Source organism: Ophidiomyces ophidiicola (genome assembly GCF_022830035.1).
Source record: "Ophidiomyces ophidiicola strain CBS 122913 chromosome Unknown scaffold_2, whole genome shotgun sequence".
NCBI lineage: Eukaryota > Fungi > Ascomycota > Eurotiomycetes > Onygenales > Onygenaceae > Ophidiomyces > Ophidiomyces ophidiicola.
In genome coordinates this window covers 126630-153942 of record NW_026054642.1, presented here as the reverse complement: position 1 = coordinate 153942, position 27313 = coordinate 126630, and the positions used below count along the sequence as shown (strand labels likewise).

The following is a 27313-nucleotide window of genomic DNA, read 5'->3' as shown; positions in this document are numbered from 1 at the left end:
TGGGTATCCGAAACCTTAATCGGTCCCAGCAGCTCGGAGCGCGATTGGCTAGCGGCGTTCAAGCGGCTGATCAGCGCATCGCAAAAAGGAACGAACGGCTGTCGATCACGGCGGCGGTGATGTGGCTCACGCAGCGTAAACATAGAGCAGCAGGTAGCAGATCGGGGTGGTTGGCTATTGATGCCTATCATGGCTCGAGGTGGTGCGTTCCGGCTCGAGCATTCTGGCCGTTCCGGATCCGGGAAGCCACCTGGGTCCTGTACGGAGTACGCAGAGCAAACAAGGCCCGTACACATAGTTATACAAGGCAGAGCCCAGGCCCCGTGGGTGTTCTTTGTCACAAAAGACATCTGTTGATTTTGATGCAATAACACGCCCTGTTCCCGATCTCGAGCAAGAAAGAGATTTATTTTTCCTCCATTAACACACAGCACTGAGGGATGTCACTCACTCGCTAGCACGCAGCCCACAGCCCATTTTGAACAGGAGAGCCAGGAAATCTTCTGAAATCCCATTTTGATGTATTGAACATCGAGGCGCTATCACCACAACATCGACAAATACGCGATGACGGAACCTCTAGATCCGCAGGGAAATCTTGCGTCGCTCACCACAAAAGAACCGTTCGATAATATGGATACAGACAACAAACAGCCAAAGGATAGAAGCACAAGTCCCAACCAGGAAGAAAATGAAGCGGCCAAAGAAAAGGCATCTATGTTCAATAGGGGGTTTCGTTTCTGGGCCATTATGTTTGCGCTGGCAGTTGGGGGGATGTTGACCGCGCTCGAGGCCACTATTACGTCGACTGCGCTGCCCACGATTGTCGGAGAGCTTGGTGGGGCAGACCAGTATATCTGGGCTGTTAACGTTTACTTTTTGTGCATGTATGTGTATCCCAGATACGACGCTTCAGAATCTTGCTAGCTATCAGATTTGAGAGACTGACACCTCCCCCAAAAAGGACAGCACTACAGCCACTTTTTGGTCAGCTGGCAAACGTGTTTGGCCGAAGATGGCCTATGATAATAGCTACTGTGCTATTCGTGGTCGGAAGCGGCGTCTCGGGCGGAGCAGCAAACATGGGGCAGATGATTGCAGGCCGCGCTCTCCAAGGCCTAGGGGCCGGAGGAATAAATGTCCTAATCGAAATTATCGTTTGCGACTTGATACCTCTAAGAGAGAGGGGCAACTACTTGTCACTGGTTTTCGGCGTAATCGCCCTAGGTACAGCACTCGGTCCCTTTTTCGGCGGCTTGATAGTTCAACACACCAGTTGGCGATGGGTATTCTACTTGAACCTTCCTGTTGGCGGTGTTGCATTGGTACTCTTGGTTCTGTTCCTGAACGTGAAATATAACAAGGAAGACTCATTGGCAACCAGGCTAAGTAGCATCGACTGGGTTGGCACAGTGATTTTTGTCGGGTCTGTGTCCTCAATCCTGCTGGCTTTATCGTGGGCAGGTACATTATACCCTTGGTCATCTTGGCGAATTATCGTTCCTCTCATCGTTGGCTTTCTGGGACTTGCGGGTTTCCTCGTCTTTGAAGGCTCCAGCTTCTGTCAAGACCCTACAATGCCCTTGCACCTTTTCTCTAACCGAACGTCGCTTGTGGGTTTCAGTCTTACATTCATCCACAGTATTGCGAACATTTGGGCCTTGTACTTCCTGCCCGTATATTTTCAAGGCGTCCTCGTTTCTTCGCCAGGTCGTTCTGGCGTACAGCTGCTCCCCTCAATCCTAATGCTCATTCCATTTGCTGCAATTTCAGGAGCGGTACTCACAAAATGGGGCCGTTACCGACCAATTCATCATGCCGGCTATGCAGTGATGGCCATAGGCCATGGGCTATTCACCCTTCTAAGCGAACATTCGTCCACGGCTGAATGGGTGATTTTTCAAATGTTAGCCGCCGCGGGAGCAGGTATTGTGATCCCAGTACTGCTACCGGCAGTTCAAGCCGAGCTTACGGACAAAGACACTGCCCTAGCAACATCAACCTGGGCATTCGTCCGAAGCTTTGGCATGGTTTGGGGTTCCACAATTCCTGCTGCGATATTCAACAATCGTTTTGACCAGCTTTCCGGGCGTATCAGCAGCGACATAGTTGCAGCTCAGCTGAGGGGCGGAAGAGCATACGAGCACGCCACAAAGTCTTTCCTTGAAAGGTTACCCACAGGTATTCGCCAAGAGGTCATTTCTGTCTTCTCTGACAGCTTAAGGCGGGCCTGGCAAGTGGCATTGGCATTTGTGCTGCTGGGATTCGTTCTGGTCATTGGCGCAAGGGAGGTTCCTCTGCGAAAGGAAGTTAATACAGAGTATGGAATGGCGGATGAGCGAAAAAAGAAGGTTGAATCGTTGATGGAGGAGGGCAAATCGACGTTGGACGGCGTGGGCGAAGTGAAGGGAATGGAGGTAAGGGTATAAATTTCGAGCTTGCAGGCGTTAATTCTGTAGTTATTTGCTGATATCTTGACGCTGTGTATACAATACTGACAAACAATCTGCACTTTTTCAAACCTGGCTGTTTCAATAATGTTTAATGAAGCGGAGGCCGTATTCCACCGACAGTACGGAGTAGTTAGTCAACTTACTAGCGAGCTAGCGTCTTGGTCTTTGGGCCGAGAAGGTTGGAAATTGGTTGTTCTTTAGCCGGCTGGCCGAACAGTATGAACAATCCCAATTACGGAGTATTGTGCTATCAAACTCTCTCCACCACATCGTTGATTACACACTTCACTTTTACATTAAAGGAAATTAATATACAATTTCCAACGTCACTTTTTTTTGTTCAGGACTTGTCTTTCTGCTATAGAGATGTGAGAGGGCTGGTCACTTGGCCAGAAACAATAACCATCCATCCGATCTCGCAGCCAAAGGCACTGCTCATATGACATTTGCTGGTTGACAAGAGATGTCTGGAAGCTATTTTAGTGGTTACCGACACCAATTAGTAACGCCGAAAATGTTATTATCAGGTAGCACAGCACAAAAATACGCAGCCAAAAAGTGGCGCTGTCCAATATCATCGCTACAATTTCTGGAAATGCCGCTTCGAAGAAGATGACTAGAGCGGTGAGTATTGCATGATATAACCTCACGGACGGCTATTTCAATTTTAGTTTACAGTTGAAACAACTATAATTAGATCTAGAGCAATGGCTAACAAACATGATCTAAGGTCGGACTCCGAATACCTCGCTTCTGCGTTACTTCGCCGAAAGCATACAATTAGCTCCATACCTCACTGCATGATTTGGGGGCAACCAGTTTATAATAATTGGAAATTGATTCTTGGTAATTTATTATACCCGCTGTATGGAGTAGGTTTGTGCCGGGATGTCCAACTCGGATGCTTCCTAGCTGAATCGGAGACATGCGAAGCCCGCAAGATTGTTATACAGGCCTTGCTCTTACTTAGGCTATTGCGTTTCTCTTTCGGGATACAATCATCTTGACTTTAGGAGTCTTCAAGAATCTGCACTGATATTCCCCAAATGTTTGAATTTTTCCATTCCCCTTTCTTTAACTTTGAGTTGATCAGGATTCTGGGCAGCACCCCGTTTGGTGGCTGTGAGGTTGCCGAATTTCTTGAGGCCGTAGGCACAATTCGAAGACATGATTCGGAAAGTTGGTATTATGCTTGGTACGAGCAGGCTGAAAGAGCTGAAACTATAGCCCAAGAGGCGGCGCGAGACGGCCATCTCACTGCCGCTCGCCGCGCATACTTGCGAGCCTGCAATTACTTTCGCGCCAGCTCATATATGCTCATAAATCCTGACGACCGAATTCTTCCTAGTGCCGAGAGGTCCATTCAAAATTTCAAGCAAGCAACGCTCCTTATGGAAGAAAATGTTGTCGTTTTAAATATTCCATATGAGGACGGAGTCACTCTACCGGGGTACCTCTATCTACCTACACCGTCGAGGCGAGACCCAAAACGCAAAATTCCCATATTACTAAATTGTGGCGGTGCCGACTCCACGCAAGAGGAGCTTTATTTTCTTTATGTGACCACAGGAACGGAGTTGGGCTATGCTGTTGTTACATTTGATGGCCCTGGCCAGGGTATTGTTTTGAAAAAGGAGAAAATACCTATGAGACCAGACTACGAAGCTGTCACGAGTACAGTCTTGGATCACTTGTTCAAAATTGCTAGTCAGCATCCAGAGTACGATCTTGATCTCGACATGGTGGCAGTTGCAGGTGCGTCTATGGGCGGGTATTACTCGCTTCGCGCTGCCATTGATACCCGAATTAAGGCATGCGTTGCAGTTGATCCGTTCTATAGCCTTTGGTCCCTGGCTTTGACTCACATGCCGGCTTTTTATGTCCAGCTCTGGCAAACTGGCTGGATATCAGAGTCATTGCTAAATGGAACTGTACACTTCTCCTCAGCTATCAGCTTTATAGACCGCTGGGAGTTTTCACTTGGCAAAGCCATAATGGGCACGTCCACTCCCGGAGATACCCTTCGACGGTTTCAGGATTTCACCCTTGATGACGATTCTAGCGGAGGAACGATAATCGACCGAATATTTTGCCCCATTTTGGTAACAGGTGCTAGCCATACAATATACGCGTCTCCGGATGCAAGTACGGTATTAATATACGACTTGCTTAAGCACCTCCCAGAAGATAAGAAAGAAATGTGGGTTCCAAATGATATTGGAGATGGAGGTCTTACGGCTAAGGTGGGTGCCTGGTCACTGCTTGCACAAAAGACTTTCCAATTTCTAGATAAGCATCTCGGTATCAAAAGGCACGAGTATCGTATTTAAAGCCTTGTGCGGAAAATACAATTTATCGCAGGAATTTATTTAGACTGTTAAGCGTTGAGTTGTCTGGGCGAAACAAGCTCACACCTCGACTTCGGCTCAGTGTTAGCCTGCCACAATCGCAGTAGTTAGTTATAGCTGTAAGACAACCCACCTTCAGCTTCTGTCCACTTCTCTGTACAAAACCCAGCCAATCAAGAGGCCCACTCAGTGACAGGATGTGACGGCATAGGGCAAAGCCCTGAAAAACACTCAGTACGCCGTAGAGAAAGTGCACTGACTAAGCAACACAATATTACATAATGAACTTAAACACTACAGAAGTTATTGATTACCTAAGCTAATAAACATTTCAAGCCAATCGCAGCGATAGGCTTTCGGCCAGCGCTTGGTAGCTTGTCAGGGCAGGGCTGGCGGACCCAAATGATGATCCATTGTGGAAACCCCTTTTTTTATACAGTGCAGTAGGATACGGCACGCAACTACTTGCAAATGGAAGAAAGAAATAGCCAAAATAGTTACCACGTTTGCCTAAGGAGTACTCCGTATGCATTTACATTCACATTTAACTACATACATAAATCGAACCCCAAAAAGAATCTGAAATCCTTGTTTTTTTTATTTCAGCTCCTCGCTGATTTCACAATCTTCGGGAAGAACATTTTCGTGTTTTCATGTTCTATGGAAGTCAGGTATCCAGCCACCAGATCGCCCATGCCCTGACGCTGTGCCATCTCTATCCACTCTTTAAGAGGCAAACGTGAGAAGGGGATGCCGTTATTATCTTCATCTTTCATGAAAGCGTCCATCTGATCGATGGGCATTTCAAAATCGCCTGAATGGTGTATGTATTTGATTGGTGGGTGTTCGTCGTCAGGACTTGTACTTGGGTTTACTACCGCTTTCACAATGGCGCTTGATACATGAGCTGCAGTAACAAAATCCACATAACCGTCCCAGAGATCAGCTTGAGGAACCGTTTTAGTGAGCCTTGAGTACTTGAGTATATTGCTGATTATATCAAGATCGCCAAAATCATCTTGAATGATACTGGATGGGCGATGAATAAATATTGGTAAATCAGATTCTGCGCTCGTTCTCTCCAGGAATACCTCACTGGCCCATTTTGAAACTAGATAACCATCACTAAAACCTGGTGGAGGAGGGAACTGTGCCAGTGAGACTTCCTCAAATGTCTCGGAATTGTTTAGTCGGCCAATTGATGCTGTGGAGATGTAGTGAAACGGGACCCGACGATTGAGAGCCATTTGGGCAAGTTCTTTCGTTGATATAAAATTGGACATTCTAAGGGACTGGTAGGTTTTGAGGAATGAAACATCCGCTCCGTTATGAATAATAGAATCAGCTTGGCTAAAGATAGTATCCGCAACTTCTTTAGAAAGACCAAAAAGAGGTCTGGACAAATCTCCATGGTGGATAGCGACCTTTCCTGAATCGCGAAAGTCGTCCAGTTTATTTTTAGTGCGCACGGCAATACAATGGATTGTTTGGACTGATATTGATGCTACAAGCTCCTGTAGTATTTTCTTGCCGAGAAACCCTGTTGCACCAGTGAGAATCACAACGCGAGGCGGACTATTTGCCATTTTTGTGCAAGGTTGATAGCTCAGCCCGGAGGTGGAAGTTTCAACATCCCAATCTATTGCCAAGGATCCTGATTCTGGTAATTTAAAAACTAATGCAGCCATACTAGCTAGCGTGCTGTTTTCGAATAAGCGAAACAATGGTAAAGAAATATCAAACCGGCGTCTTATCTGGTCTTGGACTTCAATAAGATGCATCGAATTTCCGCCGATACTGAAAAAGTCGGAATTTTTGTGAATTTTCTGGGCTTCTGGACTTTGAATTAGAAGCACCTCTTCCCAAATGCGCATTAGTTGTGACTCCATTGCATTTAGCTCAGTCGCGGTATCTGATATGAATGCCACGGCATGCTGGAATTTTTGAACGGCATTTCTATCGATCTTTCCACTGACAGTGAGGGGTATAGCTTCTATTGGGGTAATAGATGCCGGCTTCATGTACTGAGGGAGTGGAAGATCTGACAGCAGACGTCGAAGGAAATCATTTGGGCTAGCCATAGTGGAATTCCCCGAGAAAACAACATGAGCCCGTAAGACGGGTGGATCTCCAGAACATGTAACAATACCTTCGCTCAGTTTTCCCCCAGCTGTAGCTAGGATTGCGTGCTCAATATCTTGCAGTTCAATGCGAATCCCTCTAAGTTTGACCTGAGTATCACCGCCGATACGACCAAGGACTTCAAGGAGGCCGTTAGCATTAAACCTCCCTTTGTCACCGGTACGATACACTCTGGACCAGGGTATGGGCCTGAAATCAGCAGAGTTGTAAGAGATAGAGACAAATTTCCGCGTACTCAGAGTATCGTCATTTAGGTATCCTAAAGAAACTCCAACACCACTGATACATATTTCTCCTGAAACTCCAGCGGGGACAGGGCTAAGATTCCTATCAAGAATGAAAACTGAAGTATTGGGTAAAGTGTGCCCGACGGGTATTGTTACCATCTGCGTGTTTAAAGTTTCTATTTCAAAGTTGTTTGATTCGAAAGTTATTTCAGTTGGTCCGTATGCATTGATAAATCGTAAATCTGATAAGCCGATATTCCGAAACTGATCTATCAAGTGATTAGGGAATTGCTCCCCGCAAGACATAGCATACTTCCACTGCACAGCGTTCTTGAACTTGGAGCTTGCGTAAGTCACCCAGCTTAAATATTCAGAGGGTGTGGCAGCTGTGTAAGAAACCTTCTCTCCAACAATTATTTCTACAATGGCCAACGGATCGCCTCGTTTTATCCTAGGGGCAATCACCAGCGTTCCACCATGAGAGAGACAGAGCAACACTTGGTAAATTGACAGATCGAAGCCAAGAGCACTATGCTGAAGAATGATTTCCGGAGTAGAAATTCTCGCAAATTCTATCCGGTTTCGCAAGCCAGCATGTGACAAAATCACACCTTTGGGAGTTCCTGTGGTGCCACTTGTATACAAGATTGCAGCAGCGTCTTCGGCCTGGGCTGAAATTGTGACGCTCTTTGAGGGCTGATTAAAAGCAAATTGGGATATGTTAAGAGAGGCTGTATTGTCCGGAACAATAATTTCCGCTAGCATTGCCGACGTGGCATTGTCGGACAAAATTGCAGCTGGACAAGAACCTTTGATGATGATGTTTAGGCGAGAAGGGGGGATATTGACATCCAGTGGGACGTAAATGGCACCGATTTTCATAATTGCGACGAGGGAACAAACCCAATCAGGACTGGCCTCCTGAAACACTGCGACGGGCACCCGTGCAGACACACCAGCTTTTAGTAGGGCAGTTGCTATGGAGTCTACCCGGTTTGCCATTTGCTTATATGTCCAGTGGGTCCCAAGAGTGTCGTTCAGCGCGACAGTGCTTGGACGTTTTGAAATAATATTCTGAATAGTGTGTGCCAAAGTTGCTGGCCACTCAGAGTTCCGGACAGGTCCTGTTGAATACCAGATTAGCTGTACAATGTATGTAAAGCACTCTATAATTTCTTACCTAGGCCGAAGGCTATCCCTTTAGAAATATCTTCTTTTGGAAAGGGAGAAATACCCCGCAAGACCGCCTGTGGGTTATCTGCAGCAACGGCTAGAAGATGACAGTACATGCGAGCAAGGAGTTTCGAGTCATCCAACGAGTAGAACTGCTTTTGCAAAAGAAACATGATAAGGGGCTCGTCGCCAGCGTTGTCGAGAATATCGAGGGTAATATCATATGAGGTTCGGCCGAACGAATACTCTTCGCCATGCCCTTGTAAGTCTCCAAACCGCCTGCGCTCTTTCACCCCCTGACGGTAATTAATAAATGCCTGAAATATTGGATTGTATTCAGTAGATCTCGGCGTTTTTAGCTCTTCGAGCAAGATATCAAATGGCAAGCGTGAATGAGCGATTGCTGCGAAAACCTTTCTTCGGGTATCTTTCATGGCATCGGTAAAAGTTTTCTGGGAGTCAAGTCGCAAACGCAATGGAAGTAAATTTAAATACATCCCCATGCTTCTCTGTGATTCCTCACTTCTATTAGAGTCAGCCATTCCGATGCACAAATCTTCGATATCCAGAAGCTTGAAGAGTAATACTGCGTAAACAGTAAGATAAAAGTGAAATATGCTCCCTTTACTTTTATGACAGAAGTTCCGAATACGTATGGCTAATTCCGCACTAATCCGGCAGTCCTCTCGATGATGTTCGTATTTCATAATGGGCGAGCGGCGGGCGACTGAGGAAAGCGGTAAGAGTGGTAAGGGGGGTAAAGGGCTAGAGAGCTCCGATTTCCAGAAATTCAGTTCCGTGGTCATATTTCCATTTTCGATATCTAGTCGTTGCTTCATACAAAAATCCGAATACTGAAAAACGGACTTCGACAAGGGCGTCTTCGTATATGCCATTTCCAACTCAGCTAGAAAGACCTCTAAACTTATACCATCCATATTTATATGATGGTACCCCATCACAATGTAATTTTGAGTAGGACTTAGGTTGAGAAGTCGAATTCTCATAGTCTCTCCATGCTCAATATCAAATATATAGCTTTTCATTTCTTCAAATTCGTTTCCGACTTGATCTGCGGAATTTATTTTCTTCTTTTCTAAATGCAAGGAAGAAATTTTCAAAATCCCTTGCATTGGTATTTCATTTTGCCGTGAAAGAAAACAGGTTCGTAAGGCTTCATGACGTGCGCCTAGTACGTTCACAGCCTCCTCCAAATTAGTCACATTAAGATGCCCTTGCAACTGAATAGAGAAGGTGATATTAAAGGTAGTCTGGTCTTCCAGGTAATGTCTCAAAAACCAAAATCGAGATTGGCCAAATGATAGTGGCAGTTGCTTCTGCAAGTCTTTGTTAACAATGGAGATCGGTAACTTTGGTGAAATGGTGGGCACACATATATCTTTAAGGCCGTCCTGTGAAACTGACAGTTTTGGATTTTCCACAGATGTGTTAATGTCTTTAGCGTCACCAGAATTAAGCTGTCTAGAATTTACTTCATTAATATGCAAGTCTTCAGCATCCGGTTTGCTTAGGTAGGGCGTCAATTCTGATGGCAATTTCTCAAAGGCAAAGGTAAACAGGTCTGCAATACTTGCACCGCCAAGGATTTTAAGAACGGGCATATCGACTTCCAGCTCTTTTAAGAACCAAGATCGCACCTCAATGGCAACTAGAGAGTCTATGCCAAGCTCGTCTGCACCCTGTGTAAGAACCTGACTTTGGACTGAAGAATCTTTTAATTGTAGCTGAAGTGAAACTTGTAGCTTGGCGAAAAACGCATCTGCTTCTCGGTTATTCATCGCCCAGACTAGAAAATATCGAATTACTGCTCACCTTGAATAATAGAAAGGGTTTCCTGCTCGGATGTGGACCTGCGAAGCTGTGTTTTCACCGATAAACTGGCAGTACCATCCTTCGTTCTTGACTCGCCCAATTTATCCATGTTCACACAATGCTGGAACCGAGAAGATGTCATCCATCCAGTAAGTTCTTCCTCATCTGCATTGATAACACGTAGACCAGTCACTATCTCTGGGTTGTTATCAGAATCAGGTCTTCCAGCAACTATTGCTTCGGCAATACACTGATGAAAGCCCCTTTCTGGTATCCAACGGAACCCTGCCCTGTATATTGATTGCAACACAGTCTCGGTAACTTCTCTCATCACATAACCTACACCCATGACTGCACCAATATGTAGAACTGATCCTGCCAGTCCCTTTCGACGGCGCTGAAATGCCAAGGAAGTTCCATACATATTGGATGCACTATAGTTGGACTGACCGCGGTTTCCAGTAATGGATGCAAGTGAGGAAAAAAATATAAAAAAATCCAACGAATTATCTTGAAAAAATTCGTTCAAATACATGCTCCCCAGAACTTTCGGTTTTATCACTTTACTCACGCTTTCAAAGGTCATATCAAAAAATGAAGCATCGTCAAGAACCATGGCACCATGCATCACACCTGCAATAGGCGGGGAAGTACGTTTAATTTCCGCAATCAACGCTCCCAAAGAGTCTCTGTTGGTAATATCACTATTTTCGGTAAGTGAGTGTTTCATAAGTTGAAGAAAAACCGCCTACTTAGAATACAATTTTATTCCAACACCTTGCGATTCTATCTGCACTAGCCAGGCTGGATCGACGTTAGGATTACGGCTAGTGATAACAAGGTGCCGAGCACCATGAGCAGCTAGCCAACCACATAGGGATTGGCCAAGGTCACCACTTAAACCAAACAAGACATATGTTTTGTCTGCGGGGAAATGCATCTGTACGTCAATAGAAGCAAGTTTTACCGGGACGGCACAGCCTGTGCTCCAATTCACAACTTGCATGTCAGTCGTTTTTCGTAGATTTATAATGTCTTCAATATTTATCACTCTAGGGCAGATCGAATCCTTAGATTCGAGAAGAGATAAAGCGTTAGATGCAGCATTCAGGCAGCATTCCACTCGTTCTTGGTATATGGTCCAAAGCCGCTTAATTGTATCCATCATTGTCATTTGTATGCAGGATTCAGGTAAGCAAGATGAAACCAATGTTCCCATTCGAGTAGGGAGATCTGAACAGTCAATGAAGGTTGAGATATTTTTAGACAGCGATGCCTGCAATGACCGCGGTGTAGTGTATGGATATAACGGAATCCAAGAGCTTTCGTCAATGATAGGGTTAGAGGTTAATAAAATGATGGAAACACCAATTTCAATAGCCCGGTCTCTTAGCCTCTTTCCTAAGTTCAATTCTGGATTCAGAACAAGAACTTCTGTGTGAGGGTTGCACGCTGATAATATACCCTCTATGCGAAGCTCAATGTGCAACAAAGACAAAAGACGAGTTTCTTGGCCAATGGCACCGGAACAATCAATCGAGTATTTACAGTCAGCAGCAATTAGAGATCCATTGTTATTCGAGAAACATAATATAGTCCGCCCAGAAGAATTATCGACGCCGATGATAGCATAAAAGGGGGTTGGGGTGGCCAAAGAAAGGGAATGGCTAACTTTCACAACCACCTCATTCTCTGCGGGCTGACAGGTTGCTTGGACCAAATGAAAAGCCCCTGATATATTTTTCAGATGGACTGGAGTATCATGGACACCGATAGTATTAAAAATAGACCGCTTGGACGCATTGTAACGATCATTTTGTGCCTTGTTGGGAATGACGCGAGGAATTTTCAGCTTGCCTTCCTCATAGGCTAATTCTTGTTCAAAAGACCATAGAATGTCGTTTGGAGTAAAATGCAGGCGCAGTAATGATTCTACCAATACAGTCCCATTTGGTTTTGAGCTGGATTGCAGATCAAGGAATTGTAGTCGAAGGTTGGGTGCTTCCAAAGCCACCGTCCTTCCAAGGCCGACCGTCATGTTCATGAATGGCTCCTCTGCCCTGCAGCCTTGAGTGACCCATAGAACTGTTCTTCTATAATCAAGTAATTTCTTGAGACATTCAAATTTTACTTCATCAAAATCCTTGAATATTGGGCAATCTAGCTCAGTGACACTCAAGACAAAACTTGTAGATGACACTTGAGTCGAGTCGACGTCATAGAGCGAAAGGAATTGTTGAATCGGAACACCCCAAGGGAAAAGCAGCTGACGAACTTCGCGAATTAAATTGATAGTGCGCATTGTTTTACCGCCAATAATAACTAAATCCCAATCCTCTGACCGAAGCGACCGATCCGGGTATAATAGGGGTTGCCGAAGAAGATTGACTTTATCGTTAACAGCCTGAGATACAAAGACTGATACTGGATTGGGTAAAACATCTGTTTCTGGAGTTATGGTGTCAACCCCGGAAAACCCGGCCTTGAGTAGAATGGTATGCCATTCCACGGCAGAGACACATGGTGATAATAACCGGTTATCAGATTGGCCTAGCCACCACCCAGGAAGTCCACCCACGGCAAAAGCAATTCTAATGGAATCGTTATTGGTAATTTCGAGAATTATCAAATACCCCCCAGGTCGTAAGAGCCTACGCACATTTTCCATTGTTTTCTGAAGACTCGAGGTGGCATGTAACACTAAGGAGGCAACAAGTATGTCATAAGAATGTTCTGCAAACCCTTGTTCTAGTACGTCCTTTTCAAGGTCCAGTACCTTGAAGACGATCGTTTTATTAGCATAATTGACAAATATGTCTTTGGCGGCTTCAAAGAAAGCAGGGGAAACATCAGTGAAAGTATAGGATAAAAAAGCTTGTTTGATATGGGATAAGATAGATTTAGTAGCTCCTCCTGTACCAGCCCCTGCAGTAAATTAGTTAAGACTAAACATATTTTTTGGTTCATGTTCTCACCAACTTCAAGAATATTCATATGGGGGTATCGGTGTGTAATTTGCGAGACAATTTTTGCAAGATATTCGGTATTTTCCTTCAGACCTAGTGCATCCATGTAGTATTTACCCAAAGTATTCTCTTCAAGGAGGTGCTGAAGAATGTTTGTTTCTCCACGTATAGATGACACCAGATTCTCTCCAGCAGCACGACACAGTTTCAGTTCAATACTGTCAGGGTATCTATAAGATCGTCAGTTGCTGTTCTGCTTTCAGACAGCAAATGCCTACCGTTCAAAGATTGCAGATATTTCTTCCCAAGTGTCACTGAGCCATTCTCGTTTGATATATGGCTGACTCCCCTTTTCTGTATCGGAAAGAACACACTTAAAAAACTTAAGTAGTGACTTGTAATGCCACTCAATGACATCATATTCCTCCGTCTTAATTTCATCATCTATCTTCCGCATATAGTAGGCTGAGACGCGTTCAAGACACCAGGCCAGCTCGTAATCGTCAACAGTCGGACGGCTGGTCACCGGAAGCTCCGCATCAGGGAATGCTGGGCCCCAGATATGTTCTGACAGTATTTGGCGATCGTATAGTGGGCTTCCATCCGAAAATGAAACGATGTTCACACCCTCGATCTGTATAGCCACCGACTCTGAATCACCACCAAAAATATCGACATCCCCCTGAATACCACTAATTTCGAGGGGATTATTTGTTATATGCGATTCAACCGCCAGTTCAACCCCTGCAATCATGCTTTCCTGACACAATGGAATACTAATTCGGATGGTATTAATGCTTGTAGGGATATAGAGCTGCTCGAGGCTGCCATCGTTCGGCCACCAATATGCAAGAAATACAGCTTGCAATGCAACGTCTAGCACTGCCGGATGGATCAGTAAATATTCATGGGCCTCACACTGTGGAACTGCGATAGTTGCTGAAGCGAAATTTAGTTTTCTTTTCATTGAATTTAAAGAGCGGAAGCTGCCGCTGTAACCATAACCAAGATCATCCAGAGACTTATAGAATTGATCCTTATGCACAGGGATCAGGTTCGGTGGCTCATCCTCTCTTGATTTACCCGATATATCGGCATTAGCGACGGCTACAATATTGCCTGTAGCCAAATTCGACAAGCTATCCGAATCTTGATTTATAAAGGCATGAAAAGAAAACGAGGCGGTCAAGTTTCCACCATGGTCCTCTATGCTGGAAAGAGTAAATAAGGTTTCAACTCCAGAGTCATCGTCGTCAAAAATTAGTGGTCGCCGAATATTAAGCTCGGAGATTTCAATCAAGCGCGCGGTACTACCACTCATAAGTGCCAAAGTGGCTTCTATTGCTGCGGAAATGTATCCAGCAGCTGGGAATACCATCTGGCTTTGAAGCTTATGTCCACGAACCCATGGCACTTCGCTGGGCTTTAGAATGTTTCGCCAGCGAAGTACGCCTTTCACTCCATCAGGGACTATATTCCCCAGTAACTGATTGGGCTTATCGCTTCGCAGACGATATGCCCGGGAAAGACGGCTTTCATGCCAGTATACCCTACTATGATCCCAAGGGTATGATGGCAGCCCTTTCAAAGGCCGAATGAACTTGTTTCCGGAAAGTAAGTCCTCAATCGAGTTAAAGTCAATGATAGATGGCGAAGTGTGGGTCCACAGGAATCCAATAGCGTTTGCAAATGTCGTGATATCTTCAAAGCCACGATTCAGAGGACAAACATAGGGCAGTTTATGGTCATATATTTCCTGCATTGTTTGAACCACTGGGCTTTTAAGGGCTGGATGTGGGCCGATTTCAATTGCAAGACTAAAAGGTCCCATGCTTGTGGCAGCTGCCTCAAGTGCCTGAACAAATAAAACCGGGTTAACCATGTTATCCTTCCAATATTTTGCTTTCAGCTCATCGCAGATACTCATTCTTTTACCATTGTAAGTGGTCGAGAACCAAGCACATTCGCTTCCTATCGATGTGGGGCAAATGTCCAAAGCCTGTAAAGCTGCTACATACTCCGTACCACATGGAATCATGTGGTTTGAATGGTAAGCGACATCAACTTTCAGTAGTCTAGCAAATTTATTTTCGTCTTCAAAAATTAGCCTTGCCTCCTCCACGGCATCAGAATCTCCAGATAGGGTAACACTGGACGAAGAATTGCACGCAGCAACACAGATCCGGCCTTGAAAAGCGTCCGAGTCACAAAGGTCTTGAGCATCAGTATATGAGGTGCGAACAGCCATCATTGCACCGCGGTGCCTGGCTCCTGCCTGTGACGCAAAATGTCCACGATAAAATGCTATTTTCATGGCATCGTCTCGAGATAAAAGGCCGGCAGCATGAGCTGCTGCAATTTCACCGGAAGAATGACCAATAATGGCACTAAATCTTACACCTGCCGCATTTAATATATCGACAAGAAGAAGCTGAACAGCAGTGCAGAGAGGTTGTGAGACGCCAGCTTCGCCGAGACGGCATGTTGATGGATCTGCGGAAAGTTCCTCTATAATTGACCAGGTTGGCCTAAATTGTTTAGGCAGCTTTTGAATGGTGTGGTCAAGATCCTGTATAAATCTTTTGGCGTATTCTGATTTAAGTACCAGTTGGTGACCCATTCTAGCCCATTGGGCGCCTTGGCCGGTGAATATTCCCAGGATTCGAGGTGACGAGCTTGCGGGTCGTGTTCCAGCGACGATCGCAGGACCATCGGTATTCCTCGAAGCTTCAAGATATGCATCTATTGCCGAGACCAGCTGGCTGACAGATAACGCCCCAAAAGCCATCTTCACAGCAAGCTCTGACCTCCTTGCATATAGGGTATACGAAAGGTCCCGAAGGTTGATACTTGGATTATGTTTTAAATGTGAAGAGAAGGATGATAACATCCGGTGCAGGGCTTGGTCTGTGGCTGCTGAAAAAACGAAAGGGGTAAAGATGGTTTCAGACTCAGATTCTTTCGTTTGTGGGATGAAATTCTCAATGATGACATGAGAATTTGTTCCGCCAAAACCAAAACTGTTAATACTGGCTCTGCGAGGACCTATAATTTCGGGCCAAGGAGTGGCAACAGTAGCGATTTTCAGGTTACCATAAAAGGGCTCAACATCAGGGCTCAGGGTATCAAAGGACATATTGGGCGGAATAACACCATGCTGCACTGCAAGCGATGCTTTTATAAGACCAGCAACACCTGCGGCACCTTCAGCGTGACCTATAACTGTTTTCAAAGAGCCAACATATAGCACGTCCCCCTTATCTCCAGATTTACCTTCAGGCCCAAAAAAGGCTTTGCTTATCGCCTCCGCTTCCTATATAAAAATTCAGCAGAGTATCGAAAATGTATTAGTTGCTAGGGCGTACATGAGCATCGCCAGCCTTTGTCCCGGTACCATGGGCCTCAAAATATTGACAGCGATCGTTCTTACATTGGGGGTCCAATCCGATTTTAGTGTAAGTTTGGGTAATCAGTTCCATTTGAGCGAGCTCATTGGGCATAGTTATCCCCTTTGTGCGACCATCTTGATTAATTCCAGACTCGCGGATTATGCATTCAATATGATCACCGTCCTCTAAAGCACGGCTTAGTGTTTTTAAAACCACAGCGGCAACACCCTCTCCCCTCGCATAGCCGTCAGCATCAATGTCCCACATTCGAGATCGACTACCAGGCGAAAGCATTTTAAGTTTCGACTCGGTAATGTACTGCCCTGGCATGAGGATAAGGTTGGAGCCTGCTGCAATAGCCAGGTCCGATTCACCACTTCGCAGCAGCTGTACGGCTTGGTGGACCGCGACTAGACTAGACGAGCAAGCAGTATCGATAGTCATACAAGGACCATGCCAGTTGAAGAAATAAGAAATTCGATTAGATATAATGCTTCGTGCATTTCCAGTTGCAGTATAAGTAGGTAGTGTATCCATGTCACGCTGAAGATGGTCAGTATAGTCATTGCTCATCAGACCAACATAGACTCCAGTGTGAGATCCGTTAAGTCCTTCGATCGATAATCCAGCAGATTCAAGGGATTCATAGACTATCTCCAGTATAAGGCGATGTTGCGGGTCGATGGAATGAGCTTCAACAGGCGTTATATTGAAAAACCCAGCATCAAATGCACGCGGATCCTCCTTGAGCAAGTATGACTGTTTGACATTCGATGTTCCGTGGTGCATTCCATTAGGGTGGTAGAACGTATCCCCGTTGAATCTCTCCTTGGGAATATCGGTAAGAACATCGTGAGGGCTGCATAAAAATTCCCAAAGTTTTGAAGGGGAATCTAACGAGCCGGGAAACCGACAAGCAGTGCCGATGATGGCAATGGGCTCTGCGCGTTTTTCCACGGGAGAGATCTTTCGAGATACCATTTTGATACTTGATTTTGCCCCGTGCAGTTAAAAGGAAAGTATTTGCATCCAAAATAAAAATAAGACAGCCCTAGACACTGGTATTTCGCCTAGAAAAAGATCCACAGGCAAATTTGGGCCATATGTTTCCAGTACAAAGAAGGAAACGTAGTCCCCCATGCAATGACAAAGTCTTCAATAATATTCCAGATATTGACGAGAATGAAATTTAGCGCACCTCCGACAAGGTATAGCGATTCGGACTTCGGACCGTATTAGATGAGTCCGATGCAGAAATATAGAATTGGGGGGGGGTAAAACTCTAGAGCAAATACCCCTAGGGCTGAACGCCATTTCCAACGAAACGGATGAAAGCTCCGAAAAAATGACAGAAAGCCCTGACAGCGTCTGAAAACATAGGTACCAGTCGGTTCAAGACCGACAGCTCCATCTGAAAGTTAAATTCCGAATTTACCTGGTATTCAAGCAATACGTGAATCAGAGATGACGCTTCGAGGCTTCTCACAACAGCGGATAGTAGGATGTCCAAAGCACCCGCTGCTAGAGCTAACCGCGGGACGCAGCATCGTGGAGGTGGTGGGCGGGCTAGAGATATAGATAGCTACTAGTAATTGACATACATGAAGAAAAAAAAACACAGGTGGATCAATCAAAATTGAGCTTTGCAACGGTATTACTTTACTCCGTAGTGACTAGACAAAGTGAAGTGAAGAGAACAGAACTCTGTACTCCGTACGGAGTGCAAAACAACCATTTATCGCGCAACGCGCCCCCTGTCAGCCGGAGGCCTGCCTAGGCTAGGCTAGGCACGGAGATTAGAGGATTCTCTTCATTTTCCTGTATGGCACAGATTCAGAACACTAGGTTCCAAATCACATGTCTTTTTGCCACATATGCATGATCAGAGCTGATGCTCTGATTGACTCTTTTTGCCCCACTTGGGCTAGCCACTCACTTATATAAACCAGCCTAGATCCCTCTTCAAATGAGATCAGATGAATCAGGCATTTCTCTTCAGCTTATAGCTCATAGTGTCACAGTTATGAGTCTGGCTGATACTTAAAGCACTCTATTTCCACATCTCTTTTATAATCAAATATCTTATGATCACACACTCAATAAAGCAAATTTAATATTGTCAGTGAACAAAATCATAACTAAGAACATGAAGAAATAGAATCATCAACAACATGAAGATGAAAAAACTATTTTTCATGAAGAGTAATGTGATTATTAAATTAGTTACAAGAGAAGATTGAAAAGCATGATACACAATAATTACAACACATGTGAAAGCACACAGAATATGACTATACATTGATTCAATGATGACTGAACACTCTACAATTAAAGAGTTAGAATGTTCAAATCTAGACAATTTTAGAGAAGAAGAAGTTCTGATGAATGACAGTAAAGTCTTGTATGAAAGTGCATACAGAATATTTACTGCTAATCAAGAATGATTTAATGGAATAACATCAGCTCTGGCTAAGATGAGTGTTTACATACAAAATAGCATGAATTCAGAGATTTCACTTCTTATAGCATGCTATTGAACATCAAAAGAAAAGCTAGCACATCTTTATAAGCAGTTTGACTTCACTACTGATATTGCAGCAAGCAACAATGTCCTACTTCACTACCAAAAATTACAAAAAGATTACACAGCATGCAACAAAAGACATTAAATGTGAGCACTAGTCTGAAAAAGAATTAGCTTCAACCTAAAAACTCATCTAAATATGACAGATTCAGAGATATGCAGAGATTTTATAATGACTCTACAAAAGACAGATTCTGATTGATCAGATTTCTATAATAGACAATGGAAAGAAAAGCAAAAAATGGAAATGTTACACATAGATGATGCAGCTGATAAATTCATTGATGACAAATGTAATAAATATTTTCAAAAACAGACAGAATCAGCTGTCTTCAGAAGTTCTAGTCTTTCTGAAAAACAAGCTCTAATGAAAAAGCCCACAGATCAATCAGATAAAGAATGCTTTTACAGAAAGTTTCACTGCTTGTCACAATGCTGATATTTAAACAAAGAAAGATGGTCAAGCAAATTTATCTCTAATCTCAAAGTGAAAAAGCATGTTAATAAGAAGCTAGTGGAAGAAGATAATAGAAAAAGAGTAGAAATAGCTATTGAATAAGCAAAGATGTTCAGATCTAAATTTAGAAGATCTAAGAAAAAAGCTAAATCTTCTTTGACATTTCATGTAATGTCAACTGACCAATCAGATATTGAGAAAACTGAATTTATAATGGCAGTTGTACAACTAGAAGTGACTGTGTTTAACAGCTTCACTTATAGTCTCAGAGACAGCTTTCTATTGAATAGTGTGGCTACAAATCATATTGTTAATCACTAGAATAGAATGACTAATGTGAAGTCTTGCTAAATTCAGCTTTATGCTGATAAACAGCAGCTTGAGATCTCTGAAATTGATGACACTTAATGTTATGACACATTATTAAATGACAAAAAGCACAAGATCTTATTGACTAGAGTCTTCTACATATCTGAATATCATATAAGTCTAATCTCAGTTAGAAAGATGAAAATAAAGAACATGTATTAAAATACTGTAGACATGAAGCTACAGCATTGAAATGGCACAAGCTGACACTTGATGACATGTATTGAAGATGTTGAAAACCAATTTGTTATTGAACATAATGCTAGAACAGATTTGACCACATTCTCAGCACTGAAAAAATCAAATCAACTGATGCCAGCATCAAAACCATCTAGCTTCAATGCACAAGAAGCTGCAAGCACTTTAAAAACAAGCTTCATGTCATGAATCTTGAAGACTTCATCTTTTGTATGACACAAACATCTGAGACATATTCATTATAAAGCTTTACAGAAGCTAGAGAAAGTTGTGACATGGAACCTTCTGTACATATTTACTGAAGTAGCTTAGTTAGTATTAGTCATTCTTGAGCTTATGATTGAAGCTCAAAGAAAGAAGAATAGAACATCTTCTACTACTCAATCAAAATTGCATGAACATTCCATAGCTCTTATAGATCAGATAACAAACTGATAGCATGTCTTGCTTGATCAGAGACTCCAAGGGCAGTCCAAAATTTTAAAATTTCTTGCTAAATTACACACAAACTCTAAACATATTTAACAACTAAATAACTAAATTCTCTGAAATAATGGAATCAGCAAACAAAACCAGATTGATTATTGAGTCTCTCCCAAAGTCTGTATTGCAAATAGCTAAATACATACTTAACTATAGCTGAAGTAACTCTAGCTCTCAAGTAATTTCACTCAGCATTCAGCATTTAGCAGAATTCATCATCAAGAATAATGAAATATCATTACCACAAAGTCAAATCTCTAACATTTATCAATTTTGTATATCAAAAGAGAATCTGAAAGTTCTCTCACTGAACAGTTCATGACTGATTTGATCAGAATCAGAGCTCTCTGACATATTTTACTCTGCAGACTGAAATCTGAATTCATCTATAATCAGAATGGCAATCTGCAAATTCATTCAGAACATAATGATAGTTACAAAGCTAACTTTCTATAGAGCATCACTATCAAGTAAGTAAGTCATGTCAGACAGATTCTCAAGCAATCTCTCAAGTAACTTAATCATGAATCTTTCATCTGAAAGTGATAATTTAAATGATGTTCCATCAACAACTTCTGACCAAATGCAGCAGAAACTATCCACTTCAATGACATATAAAGATTCATCTCCAGATCAGACAATCACAGTAAATCAACAATTCATAATCATTCAACAATCTATTACAATCATGTTCTTCAAAGATTCAAACACTAACAACTCTTCAGAACCATCAATTAAAGCTCTGGAAAAACATGCATCTCATATAAATGACATGGATATGCAACAGATCATAGATGCAGTTACAGCAAATATGCATACAATTATACATTCAGAATTAGCAGTCTTACACAGAGAATCAACTACTTCTCTTTCAATAGCAGTTTTATCAGCTCAACATTCTACTACAAACAATCACACACTCCAGCAAAGCTGAAAAATCACTGATATTGACTATTTCTACCCAGATATGCCATGTCATTGGGACTGAGACATTGCAGACTGAGAAGAAAAGATCTAAATTAAAGATGTATATCTTTTTATCATCAGAATTAAGACTGCAGCTGTCATTAAAGACTCACTACAGATAGATGCTGAATTGCACTTATGTCTCTGTGAAAATGTTATGATCTGATGAATAGTTAAATTAAATGATCTAGCACACAAAGCTCTTGTCCATAATTCAGTTAGCATTCAGAATTAATGCTTTGTTCTTGAAAAATGTTTCTGAATATCATCAGTGCAAGCACAATCTAAATTCAATAGCATTCACTATACAGTTGCAGATGTTCACAACAGCAAGTCAACAGCATTCTATCTCACTAATATCATAACAGCAGCTCATCAATGTGAACTAGTCACTTCAGAATTTACAGTTGTACTGCATGCATGACATCATCTTGAAACTTCTCTATGAGTCACAATAGATGAACCACTAGAAGGCACAACAATGAACATTTTTTGTGAACTGCTGACTTGCAAAGAAGTCAATTGATTTGATCAATATAACATAACATTCACATACCACTCTCTGTACAGAGCTGTCACATTTCAGACACCAAATACAAGACATTAGTATACTGCAGATCAATTCTATGAACAGTTCAGTCATTTACAGAATAATCAATCATGGAGAATGCAGTTAAATGATCAGCTTCAAAAATTTCAGCTCAAGTCAACTGAACAAAGTTCATCATCTTCATTTCATAATACAGTAGAACTGCAATGAGCATATATAACAGATTCAGACTCAATAAATGTTGATGAAGATTATTCATATGAATCAGAAGAAAACTCAATTGTCTCTGAAGACAACACATTTTCAGAATCTGACATGAAAGAAATGAATGCTGATTCTCACACTATCTGCTATCATTGTAAAGAAGTCTTTTCTTTGTGAAATCAGTTTTTCCAACATCTTCATACATATGAGCCATCAGCTTATCTCACTAGTTCTGAACAGAATATTGTTGTGTCACAATACATTGAGCTTGTCTCAGACACATAATGAAACTTCTGTCACTGAAAACATGTCACAGTGCAAGATTACATCAAGAATGCTGTCAATCTAGCAATCTATTGTCTTGACTCAGACTGCAACTCTACATTAGTTAACTGTAAATTCCTCCAGAATCAGAACCCAACAATAATTATTCAAGATATGACATCTTTGCTCATTAGTGAAATTGATGAGAACTTGATATCTCATATCTCAGTATGCTTTCCACTACACTTCTCTGATTTCAACTTAAATGGTGATAAAATCATCATTCACATCATAATAATCACTCAAATTGTCAACACTCTTTCAGTTAATATACTCATTGAAGTCAACAATCTTGCATCAGAAGACATTATTCTTGATTTTCTTCAACAGCATGCAATATTTACAAGAGCAGATAACATCCACACACAGCTGACTGTCACTCCAAAACCCAATCATCAGTCAAAATGAATGTTGTACACTGTCTTGACTGTGAACATTTCATCACATTCTTGAATTGAACTATTAATTAGAATCTGAAATCAACAATCACTATCAACAGATAGAGACTATATTTTTCACTCCCAATGCTCTACTTTAACATGTTATACTCAAGTAATGCAGGCTAATCTCTCATTCACTATTTTAGAAAACAATACTAAGACTCTCTACACTATTAAACATTGTGCCTGCATCAGATATCTAGAGAAAGTTCAGAAAGATTTTGCATATCATATTAACATCTCAATGCCAGAAACTTTAGCTCACATATCAGCACAACAACTGCCAATAATAAAATTAATCACACCAGTACTAGAGAAAACCAAGCTACTGAATGAAGTCACCATATTTGGTAAATCATCAGACACTCAAAAACTGACTGATGCAGTCATGGCTCACCACAATGTATGAAAAGACAAAGAGACATTTGTGAACATTTCACAACACTGATGAATGAGAATCTCAATTAAAGACACTGCTAAATCATAAGAATCTGCAAGAAAGTATTTTCTTTTCAAACAAGAAGAAGTTATAATTGACAAGACATTTAATGAACTTCACTGCAAAGACTGTATGATGCACAGTCTACATCATGCAAAGTATACTTATTCAGTCTTTATAGCATACTGATGGATTATGGAAAATGGGCAGCAAATAGCCAAAGACTGCTCAGTGGTTGACATTTGCTCATTAAATGTCTGTTTCATTTCAGATATCTATTCACTACATCAACAAGAGAATATAATAGCAGTCATAGTTGACTGTTCTTACATTACAGTCTTAGATGCCACATTCTTTTTCTATCAATGGCAAGTACACCCTGAGAACTGAGATAAACTAACAGTAGTAACACACAGAGAACAGAAAGTTTTTAATATTGCAGTCATGAGATACATTAATAGTGTTTCTTATGTTCAACAGTAAATGAATTATGAATTCTGACACTGAAAAAAATTTGTCTGTATATATATAGATGACATAGTCATATTCTCCAAAACACTGAAGAAGCATATTCAGCATCTTTACATCATTTTTGACCATCTGAACTTTCTGAACATTTCTCTGAATTCAAAGAAAGCTTTCATTGGATTTCTGTCAATCAATCTTCTAGAACAATGAGTTACTGATCTAGACATGTTCACAGCAAAAGAAAAACTTGAAGTGATTGCTCAATTGAAATTTTCAAAAACTTTACATCAACTGAAAATGTATCTTGATTTAACAGAATGGCTACATCAATACATTTCTTACTATGCACAACTCAGTAAACTGCTCCAAATCAGAAAAACAGAACTCAATACAAAGGCACCAACTAAGAGCAAAAAGTGACTAAACTATGCTAATAAAACTTATATGAACAATCCATTGCAACAAGAACTTAATGCTTTTGCAAAAATTCAAAAGCATTTCACTGTTGAAAATTTTCTCACCCATCATGATCCCAATCACAAATTATTTATGGACATTGACACTTCAAAGAAATGAGGCTTTGAAGTCATGATTTTTCATGTCAAGAGTACATGAACTGGCATAATTAACAAGCAATTTGCTATACCATCATCTTTGACATTAGTTGAATCAATCATGTTTCTAAGCAAACTACTCAACAAAGCAGAATGGAACTACTGATCAATGAAACTTAAAGTTTCTTGTCTAGTCTGGACTCTTCAGAAAACTCATCATCTAGTTCTGAATAATCATAACTCAACAGTAGTATACACAGACCACACTGCCACTCTAGCCATAGCTAAACAGACTTCAATGAACACCACAGCCACAGACAAATTGAATTTACATCTAGTTCAGGCAGCAGCATATATACAGCAATATTGACTAATTATATACCATAAATCTGAGAAAATGCACATAATATCAGATGCACTATTCTGACTGAAATCAAATCTTAATACATCTGTACACATCTTTCTCACCTCATACACTGCCACAATTGTTGAACTTAATCCAAAGTTCCATGCTGAACTAATAGAAGAATATATCAAAAACCCATTCTTCATCAAAGTCTCACAGACATTCAACTCATCAATGACAGCCAAATTATCATTCTATGTACAGAATGATCTTATATGACATCAGAACAATGAACACAACAGTCTCTGCATTCTTAAAACAAGCATATCTACAATAATTGAATTAGTACATGATTCAACACACTTTGACATTGAATGAACACTAGCACAGCTTCATGAACTTTTCATTCATCAAATGCATCATAATGTTCAAATCTACATTTAACATTGTCAACAATGTAACCACATTTGTTCTAGATGTCACAAATCATTTAATGACTATCAGTCAATATTGATCTCAAAGATTCCCCATCACACAATCACCATGGACTTTATACTAAAACTATCTGATGGACAATATAACATGCTCATGACAGTTATCAACAAGTATACCAAGAGAATTGCCTTAATCCCAGATCACATAACATGAACAGCTCATGACTGAGCTATGGTCTTCTACACCAGACTCAGTATAGCAGATTGGGCAATTCCTAAAGTTATAATTTCTGACAGAGATTCAAAATTCATGTCACAATTATGATGCTTGCTTCTAGTCCAAACAGATACCAAACTACTATACTCAACAGCCTATCACCCACAAATGAATGGCCAGTCAGAAAGAACTAATCAAACAGTTGAAATTGCACTTATCCATCTTCTACTAAGCATCAATGATTCATTGCAATGGCACACACTTCTATCTATGTTGCAAAGATATCTAAATTCAGCAATGAACATCAGTACAAAAACATCAGCATATGAAATACTCTATAATACAAAATCATCAACAGTATTAAACTGACCACTGAATAATCAATCTTGATTCACAGTCAAAACAGATGCTGCTCTACTTCTTGATGAAGCAATAATGATAGCAAAACATTATTTTGATAAAAAGCATTGATACTCAGAATTTAAAGAAGAAGACCAAGTTTATCTTTGACTTTGCAAAAAATATACCACCATGCTCAGCAAACAACTGTGAAAATTTGGTGATCAATATGCAGGATCTTTTACTATAACAAAAAAAGTGAAAAGATAGCTTGCAAACCAAATCTGCCAGACTCATGGAAAGTTCATAAAACAGTCAGTATTGTCCATTTAGAACCAGCTCCAAACATATCAGACTTCTTTAAATGAACAATCCAACCTCCATCATCAATACAAATCAATGATCATGAGAAATATGAACTAGAATGAATTGTTGCAGAACATCTCAAAGACAAAGATATCAAAGCAAAAAAAGAATATCTAGTTCACTGAAAGAGATACAGACTCCAAGAAGACTTCTGATTAAAAGAATCAGAACTAATCAATGCAAAAGAACTGTTGCATCAATACAAAAATGCAAACAAGCTTATATAATGTTACATTCAACAACAACAACACAAACAATTCATGAATACTAAGTGAATATATAATATTTCACTTTCTCCAAACATTCTTCATTCTACAATTCCATCTAACATAACATCTTTTCTGACATTTGTTAACAGACATCTTCTAGTATTCAAGAAATCAATCTTTCAATTTATATTCAAGCAATTGCTCAGTCTCTTCAATTCAAGCAACAGTTCATTCACTTTGTATCCAAACAACTACTATTTTCTTTCTATTCAAGCAACTGCACATTCTCTAATTCTTAAACATCTGCCCAGCATGAACATCCCCTCAAATACTAATGCATCCCTAAAAATCTCTATTAGAGCATCAAAGTTCACAATTCTATCTGCATCAAAGACCCTCTTCTGAGCCAAGAAATGATGTAAACTCCAAGATCAATGTGAAGTTCCAGAAGAGAACACAGACTTTCAAGCAGACTATACTCTACAATTTGTATCTGAAAATGCTTAAGTCAGAATTCTATCTGCTAATGAATGAAATTTTCAGAGCTCTTCATCATGCAATCTTCCATCAGCTGCTTCAGAACCACATCATCTCACTCAGATTAAGATATAAATGACCACAGATGCATGGAAGAATAAGATTATGACAAATAAGTGTACAGAAAACAAAATCATCACACAAAATTGCAATGAATGAATTTATATTTATCTATCCACCAGAGCATCTTTTTTTGAACAGTGTGATTCAGTGGAATGCAATATTGATGATGAACATGTCTGATATGATGAATCTTTTACAATCTTGCAACAATGCACAGCAGCTGCTTTGACCCTAC

General features: G+C 41.2%; 2 protein-coding genes across 2 annotated transcripts; one reads left to right on the top strand and one right to left on the bottom strand.

Moving 5' to 3' along the window:
* Positions 1-567: 567 nt before the first annotated feature.
* LOZ57_000661 (uncharacterized protein) lies at positions 568-4783 on the top strand (the record flags this gene model as incomplete). The annotated part of the gene is made up of 3 exons (XM_049249760.1): positions 568-887; positions 965-2417; positions 3467-4783. 3 exons carry the CDS (start codon positions 568-570, stop codon positions 4781-4783), a joined length of 3090 nt encoding a protein of 1029 aa, XP_049110920.1.
* A 620-nt stretch (positions 4784-5403) lies between these two features.
* LOZ57_000660 (uncharacterized protein) lies at positions 5404-17512 on the bottom strand (the record flags this gene model as incomplete). The annotated part of the gene is made up of 7 exons (XM_049249759.1): positions 5404-8294; positions 8351-10123; positions 10177-10880; positions 10929-13101; positions 13152-13372; positions 13421-16455; positions 16508-17512. 7 exons carry the CDS (start codon positions 17510-17512, stop codon positions 5404-5406), a joined length of 11802 nt encoding a protein of 3933 aa, XP_049110919.1.
* Positions 17513-27313: the final 9801 nt, after the last annotated feature.